Below are 22,375 nucleotides of genomic sequence, written 5' to 3'. Positions count from 1 at the left end.
TATAGATAACAAAAATGGTTTTTTCCTTTTATTGGTATCGCTTTGAGTGCAGAATCGACACTTTTAACACGGTTGTATACAAACAATGAATATATAAACACATTATACCAGTACATAATGTAAGAAAGATACTTCGTATTAGAAACAAAAACATTAGGCATATGGCTGTATATATAAAATATGTACTTACCGCTTATTGAAAACTCCGCACGCTGTCAATCATATTTCAATTTCTCATAGCATTTTCGCTATATATACTTTTCCATACTACTCATTCCATAAAGTTCTTATCAGGTTTCAAGTGTTTTACTTTACAATTCCATTAAAGCAATTAATTCCATTAAAGACGTAATGTTTGTCTCACTGAAATAAAAAACCCATATTAATTTCAAAGAACGTGGATTCATATGATTTTAAGTTAACTCGACTTTCACAGCTGTTGTATTACCTAAATTTGTAAAAATACCGGCGTTCATTGAAGTGGAAAGATCGTTACGTGAACAAAGTAAATTATTGATATAGTAGAATATCAGAGTAGAATAGTAGAACAAGTGCACACATTGGGACAAATAGCTGAATAATAGAGTGTTGTATTAAATTCCAATCCACTCCAATTATTTGTACAAAAGAATGAACGTCGGCAAAATGTTTTTCAACTAATTAAAGTATTAAATGATTGAGTATCATTGACGTGCCGTCATATTTGAAGGACGGAAAACATTTTTGACGCATTCGCGATTTGAAGTGTGTAAATAATAAGTCGAATATATGAACTACTCTATATTATCAAAGTGTAATCACTATTCGGATCATAACAAAAACACGTAGTTTTTATCTTGTTTTTTGTTATTTTTCTTCGTCGAATACCACACGCGTACTTAGTCGTATAGTTTAACATCATAAGTAAATAACGTGTTTTCATGCAGAAAATGAATTTATGTACTTATTAAAGACACCTGCGAGACCATCTCGCGTTTGTTACTTTGTACCCATAGGCATATTTGTTTTTAAAAAGCAATATTTTGTTCAGGAAATTAAAATATCATTAAGCAATTTTTCTCTTAGCGGTGAGATAGTGTTTTCGATTACATAAGAACACCGGTTACTTTAAACATACCTTAAAGGGACCGTCACCCACGAATGACTCAAAAAGAAAAGTTCTAAAATACCGTATTTTTTACAATTATTAGTTTATATTGATTAAAATATCACGACTGGTATATATTACATTACTTCAAAAAAGTTCATATTTTCAGTATATTCGTTAATAAAATTTCGCGATGTGAAATCGAAAGTACATCGCGAAAATAGGTGACATAACGATATACAAACTATAAATAACGCAAGTAGATTGATGATTTTATATATAAAATATATACAATTCACTACGCATGCACAATTTGCATTCCTGGGTTTACCATCTGACGATGATGATCAATGTACTTGAGTTATTTATAGTTATCTGGTAGTGACCTGGTACACATACCCAGTAAAATTTTATGACTGAATATATGAAAATATGAAAACTTAACAACTTTTTTTTCAAGTTATGTAATAAACCAGTCGTGGTTGACGGTCCCTTTAAGTGATTTGATAAAATAGATATCAAAGTGTTATAGTAAGTTCTTTCTGGTTCTATGACCTGAACCGATGTATATGTATGTCAATAATTGTCATACTAATCAAGTAATAAAATAAAAATATATTCGCATTGAATTGACACTTTTTTTATTAATACATGTACATTTATTTGATTTGATAATTGTTCATACTCATCCTCAGAATTGTTTTGTCAAAACAAAATGATAGTTAAAGTAGTAATGTGTATTATATTCAAGTAAACATATGGCAATGAAGTAATCAATTTTTCCTATAGATTTATTTACTTATACCTTTAATATACGGCGTTGCTTTATATCAATAGAAAGGTTACACTCCACTAATACACACTTATGTTCGGTCGTCTGAAATCGATTTTATTTTTAAATGTAATATCATCAAATCGAACAAACTAACATTATACTAGAATGAAAATCCTTATCCTTATTTGAAGACGCAACTGTTAATATTCACAATTTTTTTTAGTATATATGAAATTATTCATCGTGAAGTTAGGCATTTAACTGTTCATCCGTTTTCACAGACACTCGTTTCATTCAACAATCTTGAACTTGAACAAAAATTGAGTTTATATTTTGATATTGCATTTTTGTTGCATTTCTAACAATAAACATATCATATTCTCGATTCATTTTTAGCTCACCTGAACTGGTGAGCTTTTGGGATCGCTTTTTGTCCGTCGTCCGTCGTGCGTCGACCGTCGTGCGCCGTCAACATTTGCCTTGTTAACTCTCTAGAGGCCACATTTATTGTCCAATCTTAATGAAATTTGATCAGAAATTGGTCTCAATGATATCTTGGATGAGTTTGAAAATGGATACGTTTGCTTGAAAAACATGTCTGCCAAGGGGCGGGGCATTTTTCCTTATATGGCTATATATGGCTATAGTAAAATATTGTTAACACTCTAAAGGCCACATTTATTTCTGATCTTCATGAAACTTGGTCAAAAGATTCATCCCAATAATATCTTGGACGAGTTCGAAAATGATGCCGGTTGGTTGAAAAACATGGCCGCCAGGGGGCGGGGCATTTTTCCTTATATGGCTATAGTAAATCCTTGTTTACTCTCTAGAGGCCACATTTATTTTCTGATCTTCATGAATCTTGCTCAGAAGATTTTTCCCAATGATATCTTGGATGAGTTCAAAAATGGTTACCCTTGCTGGAAAAACATGGCTGTCAAGGCGCGGGACATTTGTCCTTATATGGCTATATATGTCTATGGTAAAATCTTGTTACCACTCTAGAGTCCACATTGTTTGTCTGATCTTAATGAAACTTGGTCTGAAGATTCATCAGAATAATATCTTGGACGAGTTCGAAAATGATGCCGGTTGGTTGAAACACATGGCCGCCAAGGGGCGGGGCATTTTTCCATATGGCTATGCTTACACCTTGTTAACACTCTAAAGGCCACATTTATTATCCGATCTTCATGAAACTTGGTCAGAAAATTCGTCTCAATGATATCTTGAATGAGTTTGAAAATGGTAACCTTTGCTTGAAAAACATGGCTGCCAAGGGGCGGGGCATTTTTCCTTATATGGCTATATATGGCTTTAGTAAAATCTTGTTAACAATCTAGAGGCCACATTTATTTCCAATCTTCATATACCTTAGTCAGAAGATTCATCCAATTATAATATCTTGGACGAGCTTAAAAATGATGCCCTTTGGTTGAAACAAGTGGCCGCCAGGGGGCGGGGCATTTTTCCTAATATGGCTATAGTAAAACCTTGTAAACACTCTAGATGCCACATTTATTGTCCAATCTTCATGAAATATGGTCACATGATTTGTCTTATTAATATCATGGATGAGTTTGAAAATGGTTACGTTTGCTTTAAAAACATGGCTGCCAATGGGCGGGGCATTTTTCCTAATATGGCTATACATGGCTATAGTAAAATCTTGTTAACACTGTACAGGCCACATTTATAGTCCGATCTTCATGAAACTCGGTCAGAAGATTCATCCTAATAATATCTTGGATGTGTTTGAAAATGGTTTTGGTTGATTTATAAACATGGCCACCAGGGTCGGGGTATATTTCCTTATATGGCTATATTTGGCTTTAGTAAAACATTGTTAACACTCTAGAGGCCACATTTATTGTCCAATCTTCATGAAACTTGGTCAGAAGATTGGTCTCAATGATATCTTGGATGAGTCCGTGACTAATTAAGTTTGCTTGAAAAACATGGCTTCCAAGGGGCGGGGCATTTTTCCTTATATGGCTATAGTAAAATATTGTTAACACTCTAGAGGCCACATTTACTGTCCGATCTTCATGAAACTTGGTCATAAGATTCATCCCAATAATGTCTTTGAAGAGTTAACAAATGATGCCGGTTGGTTGAAAGATATGGTTGCCAGGGGGCGGGGCATCTTTCCTTATATGGCTATAGTAAAACCTTGTTTACTCTCTAGAGGCCACATTTAGTTTCCGATCTTCATGAAACTTGTTCAGAAGATTTTTCCCAATAATATCTTTTTATCTCAGGTGAGCGACTTTGAGCCTTTCAGGCCCTCTTGTTTATTTCTCCTTTTATTTTTAAAGGGCCTTTTAACAGATTTTGGCATGTATTTAAGTTTGTAATTGAATGCTTTATATTGATAAATGTAAATATTGCATCTAAATAGCTCCAGTAAAAAACAAGAATAAAATTAAAGAAAAAAAAAGGAAACCTTCAACTGGGCTCGAACCTCTGACCCCTGAGGTAAACGTCTATCGCTAAGACCACTCGGCCACCCGAGCTCATACAATGAGTGATGTATTTTATACTTTATATAAGCAATCCTCGAAGTATAACAAACTATAACGGCAACAATAGAACTCTCCAAATTATTCAATCGTTTCGCGTTGCAACGCTTTATAATTTTCAGGTTTTTAAATCGTCAAGAGATGCATAAATATGGATATTTTAGAGCACGGTAAATGTTCAGTATTACTGATTTCTCACAAATATCATTACTACAACGAAAATTTGCGAATCTGGAACATTTTTTTTAAATTTTGTCAATTTACCAAAACTTGAAAAGGCCCCATTAATAGGAAAGTACTGAAAGGAACAGTTAAATGTGGAACTATTATGTACGTGTCAGAATCGGTACTTATTCGTCATCAGGAATGTTTTGTACATGTTGTAGGGACGACTTGAATAATTATTTTGGTATGTCAATTAATCATTTGTCTTTGCTAAAATGTGTTTAAGACATAATTTAAAATGCAGCGGGATAAATCGAATATATTGTTGGTGCAGAGATGGGGAAAGTTTATCCGATTCGGCCAGAAAAACAAAATAAGGCGAGCTAAAGCTCGCCCTATTTTCTTTTTCTAAGCCTTACCGGATAAACTTTCTCCAACTCGGCACTAAACATGTATTCTCTATGCCCTAGTGTTTAACATACGTTTATTTGAAACGTGATCTACAGCGATTATTATACGAAAGACACTTCAAGCCGTCAAATTAAAAATTTTTTTAAGTCCAGACAAAGAAATCGCCGATGTTGACTTTTGACATCTTAGTGTGACATTGAGCATGTAATTTAATGCAATCTAATTCACCGGTTTTACAGTGGGTTTTACAGCATCAATATAATAAATTGCCAATCTCGTTGAGTTATATGAGAGCAGAATTCAGTTCAAAAGCTTCCTCCTCCTCCTCCTCCTCCTCCTCCTCCTCCTCCTCCTCCTCCTCCTCGTCCTCCTCCTTCTACAATACTACTACAACGACTACTTCTACTACTACTACTACTACTACTACTACTACTTCTACTACTACTACTACTACTACTACTACTACTACTAATACTACAACTACTACTACTACTTCTACTACTACTACTACTACTACTACTGCTACTACTTTTACTACTACAACTACTACGACTACCATTTCGACGACCGACCGATGGACGACGACAGACTGACGACCGAGGGACGACTGATGGACGACCAACGGACGTCCGATGTTTCGACGAGGGACGACCGACGGACGACCGGAGGATGGACGCCGCCGGACGGACGACCGACATACGACCGGAGGACGGACGATGGACGACCGACGGACGACGCTGGATGGACGACCGACGGACCACGACCGGAGGACGGACGATGGACGACCGTGGGACGACCGACACACGAACGACTGACGACCGGACGACGACTGACGGACGACTACGACTACTACGACGACGACTTCTACTACTACTACTACTCGGAAATCGTGTTTCATGATAACTGCTGTTACTGTCAATACTACTTCTACCTGCACTCCTACTAATGATGTTGTTTGTGCTGCTACTGCTACCACCCCTTACACAAATAACCTTTATTACTCAGCGATAATATTTGATATGTCGAAATACTGACTTGTTAGCTGCTAAGTTATTGAACGTTCTCTCAATACAACTTTCTCAATACCTATCCGGTTCATTTTTGGTTGTAAGTAATGTTTAATAGTTCATTTTTATTCTGTAATTAAAACAATCTTTTTGTCCTACTAGTGTGAGATTTAGAGGCATAGCGACTTTTGTGACAACATTGCTTTCTCTTTAAGTATCAGGGGTCAAAATTGTTTCTTTTTAAATGAATAAAAAAACAGCAATTTTCACATCCTAAATATCGATATTGCAGGAGTTGCATCCCTTGATAAAAACGATTATAAGAACAAGGTTTACAGTTTAGACTCTTGAGATGCCTTAATAGATAGAATAATGTTCAGTGGGTAAAATATTCAATAAAACAGCTGATAACTTGACATTTGACAATTTAAGTAAGATTGTTGTACAGCTGGATATCTATCCGAATATAATGTAATAATATCAGTTAACGAAGTCATTGTATGCGATGTCAATTTCAATTGACATTTTAGATTCAACATTTTAGGTGGTGGGGTATGACTTCAATTCCAATCAAAATCAGACTTATGTATTAATTTTCGACTTTTTACTTACTTGTAATCTTTGGTATATATCAATTGAAAGTGTTTCATGCCTTTCAAAAATCAAATAGCACAAAGAATTTATGTTTATTATTTTCTTATAACTGCGTTTGAAGTCTTGTGTGATAGCTGGCTGTTTTTTTTTTTTTACAAAATACGGAGTATTACCACATATGAGAAAATGAAAATGGAACAGATTTAGTTAAAACACTGGTCAATATCATATAGTAATCTATATTTGGACACAACAATATTTGTTATAAACATAATTTTATAACCTTTAAGGTAGTGCACCTCTAATGATTTCCCGCGATTTCTTCGAAGGTTGAAGAGCCTACTATTAGGTGCCGTAGCCTAGTGGTTAAGGCGATAGACTAGAAATCTTTTGGGATATTCCCGCGCAGGTTCGAATCCTGCCGACGACGTATACTTTTTTGCGACGCGTTTTATTTATTTTCTAACGTAATTTGATTTAATATGGCATATAAGCTATATTTATTGTTAAATATGTTGCAATTTTTATGCACATTCTTCAATTATTAAAATTAAAACAACATTATGGCGAAATTGGGTGATTTACTGTTGAAAATACGAACCATGCATGTTGCATTTTTATTTTTATTTCAAAAAGTAAACGGTAAATCTGTCTAGTTCTTGGTAGTTTTGCTGTATATAGTGTTTCTATAAAAACTAAGTTTAAAATATGACTTAAATGATACTATTTTGAATTTTATGACACTTTGTTTTTAACCGACCCAATTTTTACTTGGCTGAAATCACTTACATTTCATGACGCTCTTCCATAGATAAAAATTTGTAAAAAATAAATGTCTGTAAAAGAATACTTTTTCATCTTGTTTAAACTTTAAACACCTTTACAGCATCTGTACACACCAACTGCATGCCCATATTTGGAAATTTGAATGAATTATGGAACTTTTATATACCCCAGGGGTGAAAATAAACTGGACAAAAGCCGAGCGTGGGGGTGGTTTTGAAAAAAACGGTATATTTTTTTTAAAAAGCATGGAAAGCCTACCTACAAATTTGCATGTAGTTCAGTGAAATGATGCTGATTAAGAAAATAATTAATTAGATTATATTTGGATATGTGCCCATTAGAGGTGCGCTACCTTAATGCTTTCATGTTACACAATAAAATTACATCTAGGAACACATTTTAATGTAAAGATATATTTTATATTTTGAATTCTAAAAACGCAACGAAAAATGAGTTTATTAATCGCTGCAGAAAAAGTATTTTTAGATATCCATGTATAGACTTGTACTGAATAAAACGCATTATGTTATTAAATGCTTTAAATTAATACATATAAACATTAAAACAAAAATCTCAAGTTTACAACAAGTATTACATTTAAGAAAAAAAATAGTAATATAATTCTCAACAGGGCTGAAACCAATGACAATTGGAGTAAAAACACTTACACCACTCGGCCATGCTTGCTAACAACGTGATTAGTGTATTTTAAACTTTTAATAAGCAATCCTCGTTATTTAACAAAATATAACGATAGCAACATAACTCGCCAAATTATCCAATCGTTTCGCGTTTGTTAAGCTTTATAATTTTCAGGTTTTTAAATCGTCAAAAGATGCATATTATGGATATTTTAGAGCATGGTAAATGTTTAGTATTACTATTTCTTCGCAAATATTATTAATAAAACAAAATTTGCGCAACCATTTTTTTCATTTTTTTCAATTAAACAAAATGTGAAAAGGTCCCTTTAACTGGTGTTTATGCCCGGGATGCCCTTATTATGAAGTGTCCACGTGATGTAACACAATATAGCTAAACAGACAGATGATTCCTTAAAAGACTGTGTATTTCATAATTTACATACGCCGTTCGTTTGTGTTTGCTCCCGTCATTTAAAAAAGTTAAACAAGTTAAAACTTTTCCTTTCAGCAACCTGTGGACAAGTCCATTTAGGACAGGTTCAACAGTCAGGAACTACCTGAGTTGCTTGCTGTAATCAAGCGTTTTTAGTATTTTAGTATGGACAATCCATATTGTTTTTCAACATATTCGGACATCACAAGTGTTACATTTTTATATCAATCACATGCTTATTATGCCCCCCTTCGAAGAAGCGGGGGTATATTGCTTTGCTCATGTCGGTCTGTCTGTCTGTCTGTCTGTCTGTCGGTCCGTCCACCAGGTGTTTTCCGGATGATAACTTAAGAACGCTTGGGCCTAGGATCATGAAACTTCATAGGTACATTGATCATGACTCGCAGATGACCCCTATTGATTTTGAGGTCACTAGGTCAAAGGTCAAGGTCACAGGTGAAGGTCACAGTTTCTGGAAATAGGCATTTTAAGGATTTAGCATGGTTCAAACAAGGGAAACAATTACCGTCTATGCATGTTCTTTTTGTTACAGCATTTGCCTCCCGTTAATTCATTTAAAATCTCATTTTACAGCAGAGATTCCAAATATGACCTGTAAATGAGCCCCATATTTACTGCCTGTGCTAGGTTACCTTTTCCCATTTGATCATTCTTAAGTATTGTTATTGTAATGCTATGTTACCATCACCACCACCACCACCGCCACCGCCACCGCCACTGCCGCCGCCGCAACCACCGCAACCGCCACCACCGCCGCCGCCGCCTCCGCCTGCGCCGCCGCCGCCACCGCCACCGCCACCGCCACCGCCACCACCACCACCACCACCACCACCACCACCACCACCACCACCACCACACCATCACCACCACCACCACCACCACTGTTCACAATGACAAAAAACGTATTCACACAATGGCTGCTACTACAACTTATAGCCCATATAGGGGGGCATGCATGTTTTACAAACAGCCCTAGTTGATGTTGTTTTGATTTTCAGGGTATTTGTTGTTTTTGCCTGTTCCGATTATCAAATTTCGTGAAATGGTCGAGTGTAACAATGCCAATTTATTGTGTATCTGAATTTCTAAATTATACATTGTAACATGTATGTTATGTTCCGGATAGAAGGACTATTTGCATAGTAACCAGCCACAAGCCTGATGTATTACAATACTTCACTGCACAAATCTGGATGACAAGGGTCTTGTGCATTTCCCAAGAAATTCTACAGTATAGTGTGTGTGTTTATTTGTTAGACACTCTTTTAAAACGATCCGTCTGTATATCTGTGAATAAAACAAGGCTACATACTTTTAATCCAAATTTATCTACGGCCAAGCCGGCAAAGGTAAATATACATAGTCGCCTTCGTATCTTTCGATGCGTTTATATATGTCATAGCCGTACGCGCGATATAGCAAGAAAGCCAATACGGACTGGTCTTCACACAACTTAGCACTAAACACAACACGTTTTGCATTGGGCAAGGCTTGCGATCAGTTTATTGACAACACACATCCACGAATATTACATATTCGTATCATATAGCAATGAAGTACAATCGCAATACAACCTTGACAGGACAATTTTCGATCTATAAATTATATAACAAATTATAACTATAATGTGTATACATCACTTCTGTTATTGTGTCCTTAATTGGTGTTTTCAAGGCCAGGGTAAAAACCAGAGATAAAAATTCATCAGAAGCCCAATGTAAAATAACTCTGGAAAACTGTACCTGAAAACAACCAATATTAACATGTAACTAAACATTATGTAACACAAACATAACATGTCATTTGAGCCAATTTACTACTAATGCGGTTCGAATTAAAAAAAAAGTAAAAGTTCACTGATCGAAGTCTAGTGTAGAACTGACCAAACAATGAACACCCTGTGCAAATTCCCGCCTATGTCCACCTGAGTGACCATCACTCACGTGACAACCACACGCATGAACGAACCGCACATATACCTGTTTTGTGCGGTGCGTTATGTTTAGACATACGTTCTGTGCTATACTCCGTAACGCACAGAACTGAAAATTCATATCTGTGACAATCCCCATACACGTTACCGTGAAGGCCACAACGATAATACTTCTTCCACCCATCATGTGGTGCAATGCAGTCAATCACAAGGGCGCAGGCAATCAAGGGCTTGAGTATATTCTGGACAACAAACGGCGTTGTCCGCGCAATAAAAAATCCCGCCTGTATTTCTCTCGGAAAAATCCGAACGTCACCGGAAGTGTCCGAAGAGCTACGGATCCGCCTCCAACTGTGCAGACGGCGAGCCATGTCGAGCAGACCAGATTAATCCATCCACAAGGCGAACGGATACTCTTTCAAAACCATCTGAAATGAAGGGAGAATATGTTGGTTCCTTGTCCCTAGTCCAAGATTCCTTATTCAAGCTAAACGTATATGATATCAGCTTTACGAGAAAAAGTATGCATACATTTCTTAAGTAAATGTAAACAATACCAAACGTAATTTAATTCTTGAATTAATTTACGAATAAGAAAAAAATAAATTGCATAAACAACCGTTGCTTTGTAACTGAAAGACCAAATACATGTAGTATTCTTTTAATATCAAAGAGACATTTATTTGACTAGTAATATTGTATGTCCAGTAACTAGAATACATTAACTTTACGTATTACTATTAATGTTGGTGTTTCTGCTTTGCGCTTGAATAGTATAAACGAAACTGGAATTTTCTTCTTCAAATTATAACATCAAAAAGTAAAACCTGTTCATTGTATATAACATGAATTAATGATATTAATATTTGTTATATAATAGATCTACTTATTTACTTTGTTTTTATTTATACTCCGGTCCATATATGCGGCGGAATAAGGAAATAGCATTATCTTACTTAAACAATTTATTACAACGAAAGTAATGAAAAACATATAAATCAAAATCATCGCGAGTAAATGGTGGATATTACAAATATTAATTCCAATACATTTCTAGTGACTGGTATTTAATGATAACCAAGTTGATTTTTAGCTTTTGAATAAGGAAAACGGAACCAGTTTCTCTAAATGTAAGTGGTTATTTTGTCTTAGTGGGTCACACAATTACAGTTTCGCAGCGAGAAAAATCGACATATAGAGCGAATTTTCAATACGATATAAACGCTTATCACTTCCGTTTTAAGAAAGCTGGAAAGTGAGCGGCATTTTAACAATCAATAAAATCAATAAACAATCAGTAAAAGTAATAAAGGGTATAAAACTGCAAACAATACCTGTCTCGACAAGGACATCCATATCATGTTTACCACCCCCTCTGTTGCCTACTGTATAGTAAAATTCTGGTACCCGATCTTTACCTAATGTTTAGTAAAATAGTTTTATTTTGGTACCCGATCTGTACATACTGTTAAGTAAAAGGGACCGTCAACCGCGATTGACGAAAAAAGAAAAGTTCTAAAGTACCTTTTTTACCATTATTAGTTTATATTGATTAAAATATCACGACTGGTAAATTACATTACTTGAAAAAAAAACATTTTCAGTATATTCGGTAATAAAATTTCGCAAAGTGAAATCGAAAGTACATCGCGGAAAAAGGTGACATTACGATATACACACTATAAATAACGCAAGTAGATTCACAATTTTATATCTAAAATCACTTCACTACGCATGCACAATTGCATTCCTGGGTTTACCACGTGACGATGATGATCAATCTACTTGCGTTATTTATAGTAAACTTGTAATTTTCTGGTACCTGTACCCAGTAAAATTAATTACCGAATTTACTGAAAATATGAAAACAAAACAATTTTTTTCAAGTAATTTAATATACCAGTCGTGATGTTTTAATCAATATAAACTAATAATTGTAAAAAGTACGGTATTTTAGAACTGTTCTTTTTTCGTCAATCGCGGTTGACATTCCCGTTAAATTGTAGCTTACTTGTATCCGATCTTTACATACTTGTACTATATAATCCCACTGCGACAGCCGACTGAAGTGTCATGTTTTCTAACGCGCATGCACCATGCATTTTGCTGACTGACCATTGACATATGTTCTTTGCCACATGCCATTTGCTTATTGCAAAATGACACTTGCTGATGGCGAATAACTGTTTGCTAATTGTCAGCTGTGTGTTGCTCCTAAATGACATCTGTTGATGGTGAATGTTGTAAAGCGACGTACAATTTGCTAATTGCTTATTGTATGTTGATATCATTCATGTCCATTATGGACCATAGTCGATCAGTGACTGTGGCCATAGGTGATTCAGTGTGAAAGCTACACGACTAATGTAGTCGATCAGTGAATGTAGCCAAAGGTGATTCAGTTTACAGGCTTCACGACTTATGTAGTCAATCAGTGACTGTGGCCATAGGTGATTCAGTTTACAGGCTTTACGACTAAACCTAAACACACAAACAGTTCAATAACATTGTTGAATTTGTATCACAAATATGTCATTACGCCAGTATATGAGCATGCACCTTCAAATAACATAACAAGCAGTATAATAATTGCACAGAATACATTAAAGTCTTAAATTTAGAAACCGCCCAATGACATTGAGTTCTGATTATTGTTCTCATAAATTTATCTTTAGGTACGTAAAGAAACCTAAAACTCCACATTGAAATACATAAATTCATTCAATGTCAAGTTAGTCTAGAGCGACCAAGCAATTCATATATTTGAACACCGAGGTCAACAAAGGACAGTCATTGAAGATTACAAATATAAACGAACTGGCTCGTAACAAAATGTTGTCCTTCGCTATTTCATATTGATAACACACAAAAACAAAAAAGTTCACTTTGATTTTTTGAATAAATAATAGGTACTTAAGTTACATGGCACATAGTTCTGCACGAAGTATTGTGAACTATATTATTACCCATATATATCGTCTTGTACTTGTATAAAAACACTGCTATAAAGTTTTGTTTTCAAACGCGACACAAAGTACGAAAGAACAATTATTTAAGTATCCAATGTTTGCCTCAGTTCAATGCCACATAGCTCTGCAAAATAATATCACAAACTACACATTAATTACGTTTTGCACTTCTGAAAAGTACAAACTGCACATTCATTTCGTTTTATACCGATATGCAGAAAACTGAAATATTAGTTTCCAACACAAAAGATACATGTGTAAGGATGTTATCTATTCAAAATTCGCCTTAGTTAAAAAGCATATGAATATCGCGACATACGCAATAATAGTGTCCTGCATTTCGAGATAGTATGACCAATATATCTATAAAGTTTTATGTCGATACCCAGACAACTAAGAGACTAATTTGCGACACAAAGTACATATGTGCAGCATGACAGAACAGCCGACCGACCAACAAACCGACCGATTGGCGAGCAGGGTAATTTCAGAATCAGGTTGCAAAATCAACGGGGTTTTCAGGGGTTTACACACGGGCTAATCGTAACGGTGTAAATATACATTTTAATTATGTTTTACAACTTTAAGAATTTCTATAAAATGTTTGGGTACATGTTTATGTAATAAATTCTTCTTTCATTGGACACCTATTTGAGGAATTTATGATGTTAAAATACGTTTGCAGTTTTTTTGTTGAATCTAAATGTATATAAAAGTAGTTTTTTTGCGGCGTAACGGTGTTGTCACAATTGTAACGGTGTGGAAAGATTATCTTATACTTTCATATTCTTGTTAATTCGCATCGTGTTTTTTACAAGACATGTTTGTCAGATAAGTTCTATGTAAAATTTGCGATGTTGTTTGAAAGATAATCGGCGATATGAATACGAACTTTATTCACAGCATATTGTGTGTATATATTTGTCCACACCGTTACGTTGTTGTCACCACCGTTTCTCATTCAGCGTAACGTTGTGAAACGTAACGTTGATGACATTCAGACATGTGATCATCCACAAACAGCATGCTACTTGTCTCAAAAACACATGCCGCACAAATTATTGTGTGGCAACTAAGAATACATAATATTTGAAAATCATACAAGAACAGAAAGTGGAAATAGCGAACAAAACGGAAGAACGGTGTTGACATAGAATAAAAGTACGTTCACTATTTTACTCAATTTTTTATTATATTCATATTTTTTGCGCTCTGTTCATTGCTTCATTATGATGTCAAAGGTTGAAACAATGTTTACTCGGAAAACATTGTATCCCCGTATCATTTTCGGCGGTTTATGTCGACTTGCAAAATAACGGACAAAGCCATAACTGACCGTTCAAAATTATTCTGCATATATAGGTACTTAATGTAACTGTTATTAAGTTAAGTTTAAATATATTTAGCGTCATATGGTTGGTTAATTTTATTTTCGTTTGACATTTTTTTAAACAATCAAGAATATACCTATTACGAATTCGGACAACACTTCGTTACCAAAATACAAGGGGATTAGTTGCTTCGACAAAGCATAAAACGGCTTTAAGCGTGTGATCTGCTAAGAACTCTTATCTAATATTGTTCACATAATATTTGACATTGTAATTATGAAAATAATCATCGTTAATTTCTACCATTTAGATTATTGTTGAATATGGACATTATATGGAACAAAATAAAATATTCACCCAACTCCAGTTCCTGTGTTCAAAGATAAATAAAGAACATGTAACCAGTTGATTTATCAAATAAGGAATATATAGTATTCTAACTTGAAACACTGCATCGTATACGCATCGATACAAACTATGTTTTCGTTTAACAATATAAGTCATAGGGGACTCAGTTATTCAGCACTACCAGTATGTTGTCCACTGCCCAGCACTGCAAGTTAGGAGTGTTAAAACACAAGTTAATTGTCCGGTACCTGCAGGTCAGTTTTTTTTTTACTTAAATACAGCTGTTTGGAATTGAGTCGGTTGTCTGGCTTTATACCTGATTGTCAATTATGTGCGACTGAGACACAATCGTCTCACTTAGTCAGTTCGGATAAAGAAACACTGTTTTCCACTGAAAGTCAGTTGCCCTAACCTGAAATCCAAGGCTCTCCAAAGATCAATGTTTGCCATACATGTGCCAAGTAAAGATTAGGAAAGTGGTATCTCTATCAGAACTTGTGTAATGAGTCCAAGTCTCTTGTATAGGAAAAAAAAGAAGAATACATTCCAGATGAAATAAAGAACTAATAAAACAGAGAAATCAAAGTAAAGTACCATTAATAATTTAATTGTAATAATTGTATTTGTTAATTTAAAACCAATGTTACCTTACAAAAGTGATAGATATCTTATAACTGAGAAATTAGGCAACACTTGTAATCACATTCATTTTATATGTGCGTGTCCAGAATGCTAACAAATGTAAACATCGCACATCTATCTTGACTTAGAACCATATATTTGCTAATTTCCACTCAATTGTTGATAAACTTTTCAACTTAATATTCCATTAGACGCAATTTACTGATACAGAAACAGGAAGGTTTCAGAAAAAAAACATAAAGACATATCTGAAATTATTAAATTTTATTTTTAAAACCAAAGGTGCTCATGTTTACCATCTACTAAAGGCTGCTATATACCGCCCCATATATAAATGACATATTTAAACATTCTTGTTTCCCTCAGGTGCTGATATATCTATTAATTGATAAACAAAACATTCAACTTAAATAAAAAAATACACATATATTTTATAATTTTGTTAAAATTGAAAGAAATAAAATTGCTTTAAGACAATACCGTTTCAAAGTGTGACCGTTTTTTTTTCTTGTGGCCGTTACAGCTTGCATATTACATAGACATTTACTGGTATGTAAGCCGAGGCAAAATTATATAAACAAGAAATGTGTCAAAATATCGAACAATTTTGAAGTGAACCAGTCTTTATGACGTCATAAGCAGATAAAACTTATTTTACAAATATTTAGTGTGATTCTCAAAAAACCAATGGAGTACAATTGATTATTTTATATTCCAGTATATATATATATATATATATATATATATATATATATATATGTGTGTGTGTGATGAAAGATATGCATGCACAACCGGATAAACAGACATACAAACAGACAGACAAACAGACATACATATTCCTATTGGAGACTTCGGCGTGTGCGCCTAGCTACGGTGCACAATGAAGCAGACATACTGTGAAATCCCCATCCCCAATAAAAGATGGTTCATTCACAATTATATACTCCACACTTTTACCGCAACACATCTTCCAATGTTGGAACAGTTTACATACATAGAAGGGACAGTTACATGAACATTTATTTACAAACATGAAATCATAGTTGTATTTGGGTAGGATCCGAGAAGGATTCATAAACTACCCTAACACTATGTTAGAGACACAGCGGAAATACGTTGGATCTAGAAGATACAGTGAAATTATGAGTATTTTATAGAATGAGTATATATATACACTCAAAACAGCATCTGACTGAGTTGCATTTCCATGTCATATCTTGTTAATATGATCGCGAAAATAGACGACGCATGACGATACATTTCGAGTTGCAAAGGTTGGTCTTTCACAATGTCTATTGATACAATTGATACAAATTAGCGGCAAACGCTCGCCGCTAAGGTTGTTGCTTAAGAAACGGACAGTTAACGTAAGATAATATGACAAGATAAGTATTGATGCAAAGCATCAAAGGGCGTCGGGAATTTCAGTGTAAAAGGCACTCAATGAAGTTACATGGAACGATATTTTTTCTACTGTAAATATTGATATATTGGCCGATTATTTTAAACAAAATAGAAAAAGATACTGATATAACCATTATCTATGATTTTCTGTTATAACCCCCAGGTAACCATTATCTATGATTTTGTGTTGTAACCCGCAAATATTTCATAGTTCATTTTATTTACATTGGTTTCCTTTTTTTTACTGGCATCCGTGTGCAGTTTTCATTAATGGAACAGAACTGTGTAGGTTTTAAAAAATCTGCTTCATCTTGTAAGCGTAATTTCATATTTTTCTAAACTTCAAGGAGAGATGATTCTGAACTTATTCTTACGTTGCTCACTTATGATAGGGGTTGAGTACTCATTGATATTAAAACTCTGTAAAATTTTGAAAAACAAATTGAATGACAACTGTAAATTGCATAAAGAAGCTGCATTTCACAATACTTTGAAATTCAGTAAAAGATCATAATAGATTTATTGCTCCGATATTCATCATTTTCAATAATGTCCGAGTAATACTGATATAAAAACACTTAACAAGTTTGGAAAGATTCAGACGAAATTACACCATATCATCATGGTGCCATTCTTCTAAACGCATGTTGATAAGACACTGCGGCTTGTTGCTATATATTTATTATGACTCTTCACTTGAGAACAATCATAAATAATGTTTTGTGAGTACACTTGTTTTATAATCATGAAACTTAGTTACTAGCTAGACTTGCGAGGAAGCTTCGCTTTGTATCCATATCCGTGGTTTTAATCACTCTTACGATTTAAAATTGTTTGGAAATTATTTTATGCGTTCATTATATTTTATATAAATCATTAATACACTAGTTTTAACATTCTTATCAGAAGATTTGTGATTGAAAGTTGATTGCACCTTTTTTAAGAGAACTACAAACGAACAGATGTATTATGGAATTTTATTATAAGATCTGCAAATACTTTATAAAAAGGTAATTTTTTGTTGACAACGTAAGCGCAGTTAATTTAAAAGTATACATTGATATATACGTCTCGTCCAAATGCCAGATGATAGAATTACAAAGAAAGTATTTTTGTGGGACAACGCAAACAGACACGGGTGATGTTCTGACGTGAAACGTGTTTTTGAGCCATTCAATTTACTCGATCTGTATACGTCTTAATCAATTAGCAACCTGTCGCTGGACAATGTTTTGTACCATGCTAATGAGACCTTTACACGTACGTATGAAGACCAATTACAACAAGATCTCGTATCCCAACCTGATCGCAGGGCTTACCGAAAAATTAAACACGAACTTGAATATGAAAATTATGATGTGTCTATACAACTACCAAAGCATGTGAGATATTACCTTGCTCAAATAAGAGCAGGCATCTTGCCGCTGCGGATTGAAACCGGGCGGTTTAGAAACTTATAGATCGAAGAAAGATTGGCTTTCTGTGTAAAGAACCAAATCAGGTTGAAACTGAATACTATTTCTCAATTGAATGTCCGTTGTACCTTTGTTTAAGATTATCTTTTTACGATTAAATCAAACATAACGGACATTCCGTGTAGCGAGAGGCCAGCATTTATGCTGACTTATAAGAGACTTATTTATAAATCTACATGTTTTATTCAAGATTGGTATATAAAACGCTCCGAAGCATTATATATATCTGACAAACATAAAAACACATCCATATGTGCTTAATTTTGCATATGGTAATAATATTACTTATTTTGGGCCTGAGGCGTAGCCCTAAGGCCATAGCAATGATACAAATTTCTGAGACAGTCAGAATTGGCTGGCTGCAAAAACCCACGAATGAATGAATTCCCAAAAAGTCCGATTTACCACTTGGCGGTAAATCATGCGCAATCAAAGAAGTTCTTCGCAGATGTCAATAACCCGTCTTGTAAATACAGAACAGCACTATATAACATGACAGTGTCATAAAACGTGTAAAAAATATTATTCAAGCAAAATTGCTTAGCATTGGCTACGACATAGTTTTTTTATTATTGTTTGCATATTCATGCAAGAATAAGTTCCTCACTTGACGGTCTAGGCGGAAAAGATACGATTGTCTACGGGGACATTAAGAAGATTTTTTTCTGATACATTTTTTGAAGACATTACATTTGGTATTTATTAACATATTTTAATATATTGTTATTTTATTTTGCGTTATCGAGACATTCAAGAAAAAATAAAATGAAAAAACAACAAATATTCATGATCTTTCTCGGAAATATACGAAGTTACCGGATATGATATTTCACTGCGCAGATCGAGCGCACAAATCGAGCGCGAAAAGTTCTACGTGAGATAACGTACACAATCTGTACACCGTTCTTTATCAGGGTAAAGGCCCAGTCTCACTATGATGCCGGCGGAGCCCCTTTGCGTGATCAGGGATCTATCGGGTGGAACCGGGGCTCTACCGGGATGAAACGGAGCTCCATCGGGGACGACCGGGATGAACCGGGGAAAACCGGGGCTCCACCAGGAAAGTATTAAAATGTTTAATACCTACGGGATGAACCGGGAGTTACCGGGAAGGACCGGCAACGACCGGCGCGGCACCGAGAACAACCGGGACGGCACCGTAGCTACGGCAACGCCGCGATGAATGCCGTTAGAGTCCCGGTATAGCTACGGTATATAAGAAAACAGGCGCTCTGCCGGAACGCCACCGGCATTCACCGGGACTCCGCGACGACCGGGGTAAAACCGGGGCGTTGCCGTAGCTCTACCGGGGTCTGATGCCGGTATAGACACGGTGAGAGCCGGCTGTGTTACGGTATACCGGGGCTCTGCCGGCTTTCACCGGGGCTCAACCGGGACACTACCGGCGACAACCGGGGCTATTCCGGGACGCTGCCGGCTTTCACCGGGGCACTACGGCGAAAACAGGGGCTCTGCCGGGGCTTCACCGGGATAAACCGTAGCCAGTCCGGGTTGACCGGGACTCTGCCGGGCTGTTGACCGGCTTCAACCGGGGCGGCACCGGGAAATAGTGTGACTGCGTTAAAAAATGTCTACGAATCATCCCGGTCCTCGCCGGTCGACCGGCGTTAGAACACCGGGATGGACCGGGGCTCTACCGGCAAAAGTGAGACTTGGGCTTAAGTGGATTTTCTTTTGTTTACACATTACAAAGAAAGTATGAGTGTTTTCCTGATCTGTTAATTATGTAATAAAAAGCTATTTTAGGCTATTGTAAGTGATTTATTTTACGCCAATAATAACAGCTTTTTTGCGGCCATGTTGTTGTTGTTGTATATCTTCACCGCCTATGTAGACGAACCTCTACCAGATCTGTAGAGTTGAACAAAAGGTTATCGTTCCCACAACCAGTATCGTGTTGTCCTCCACCGTCTATGAACACTGTAGTATATACACAACTATTGTCTTGTCTTACAGTCTCCGAGCTTCTGCACTCAACCGCTAGGGTCAATCCGTATAAATTCGGACAAAGGGAGAAATTCGGACAAAACATCCTAAATGCATTTTAATACGTCACACTAAACCTAGCCCCAGGCCTTCAGCGCCTACAGCGCTTTGATTACACAAACTATGAAGTCCATATGCTAATAATAAACAAATGTAATTCATCTAAAATATCCATATTAATACCTTAAACAATGTTACTCTTTTTATTATCGAGATCCTAACACTTTCCAGCACTTTATTGATTTAATTGTATGACCACACCATAACAAGACTATATCCTAACATCCGTTAAAACAAATGATTGTCTTTATAATGTGCGTCACTTTAACAAAATATACAACAACTGCTTTCCGCAACTTGCTGTTTATTAAAGCTGTTGTTTAACCCCTGTTGCACATTTTATCATTTTGAACTTGATTTTAATAAGTTTCATCAAAATTCAAGTGGATTTGAGAAGTCTGTCGGAGTGTATGTATGTGTAAGTAATTACAAGACAATGCAAGTACATGATGTCACGTACTTTAAGCACGCATCATAAGTTAACAATAGTCCGCAACATCCGTTTTACTTAGTGTCCCATGCTTTATTTTCTAAGAATAATAGCCACTGAAATTGAAATGTACTGTCAATCTGCGTTATGAATCTTTTCGCCGGCCTTGACTCCCGTTCAAAACTTGCCCGTCATTCGAGCGTTTATTGATAAAATAAACACAGAAATATGCAACAATAATAGATACTTAGAACTGTGTAGTGTATCATACAGTTTTAGGGTTGATAATTCTATATTGTCTAAGTCACCCTAAGTTTGTGCATTTCCGATTCCAACTCCTGCTGATCTACCGTTAGGCGTGGTCTTCGGATGGAATTAATTGCTTCCGGTTCACCGATCCAATGAAGGTCATTAAGGGAGTGAATTCTTTCCTTACTGTCATTGAGACTTTCCTTCGACGAGCCGGAGGAGTTACCACCCGTTTTACTGCCGGTTGAAATTTTCCGCGTCCTGAGTAACTGAGGGGAGCCGGACGGAGTGATAAATTTGCCGGCATGACGAGACAAGCTCAGGTGTTTTCGCGCCATTATCTGATGGGCAGCCGACATCGAATACGTGCGTCGACGTCGACTTTCCTCCTCGCGTACTTCTTTGATGTTGAAAAGCGGTCCTTTGGGGCTCGTGTTCAAGCTAAGGTCCTCGAATTCACGGGACTGCCGACGACGACCATTGGCTGCATATGCTTTACCTGAATGAAAATAAAGCAATAAATCTACATCGTATAGTTGTTTCGTATTGTTTTTACATTCAAATGGAAGTAGTAACAAGCTCCTTCAAGGTTTCGATATGAAATGTCGGTTTTGTTAAACCGACAATATAATTGTTCATGTCAATCGAGATATACATATAATATTAATTATTGCTACATTTGTGTTTATTTCCGAAAATTAAAAAGCAAATCCACCGAAAATGTTACATGTGATTTTAATGACAGCATTAAGACTTACTATAATTCTACACATAATTGAAAGTGAAACACCATATTTAATACTACTTCTGTTTAATGTAAAATATAAAAAAACACATGTTTACTATGTGGGTATCCCATACATGTCCACCTGTGTAGGCCAAAGTTTTGGTCCCATATTTAGCCCGATTATGTCCAATATAATACCCAAATTTTAACCAGTGTATAGCCGTTATAAATAACGTGACAAATGTATGGGGTTGATTCCCCAAATGGTACAGGTGTCAAATCCACCACAATGCCCAGATAGGTAGAATCTGCGCATGCTTGCTGGGCATACACTTTACTGCAACAAATATGC

The 22,375-nt window shown here is 35.7% G+C and overlaps 3 protein-coding genes across 4 annotated transcripts in view; all 3 read right to left on the bottom strand.

The window, feature by feature from the left end:
• Positions 1-22,375, bottom strand: part of LOC127857145 (uncharacterized) — a 103,681-nt gene that overhangs the window by 49,593 nt on the left and 31,713 nt on the right. The gene's annotated exons all lie outside the window — the stretch shown is intronic.
• The window catches only part of LOC127857144 (uncharacterized), a 99,377-nt gene that overhangs the window by 69,336 nt on the left and 7,666 nt on the right, over positions 1-22,375 (bottom strand). The window lies entirely within an intron of this gene.
• The window catches only part of LOC127857148 (uncharacterized), a 3,743-nt gene continuing 2,272 nt past the window's right edge, over positions 20,905-22,375 (bottom strand). The window contains exon 3 of the mRNA XM_052393536.1: positions 20,905-21,795. Within this exon, the coding sequence (XP_052249496.1) occupies positions 21,347-21,795 (449 nt within the window). The 3' untranslated portion in view covers positions 20,905-21,346. The remainder of the gene's footprint in view (positions 21,796-22,375) is intronic.

This window comes from Dreissena polymorpha, chromosome 14 (assembly GCF_020536995.1).
Source record: "Dreissena polymorpha isolate Duluth1 chromosome 14, UMN_Dpol_1.0, whole genome shotgun sequence".
NCBI lineage: Eukaryota > Metazoa > Mollusca > Bivalvia > Myida > Dreissenidae > Dreissena > Dreissena polymorpha.
Note: the sequence above shows the minus strand (reverse complement) of the source record. Positions and strands in the feature narration are given on the sequence as shown.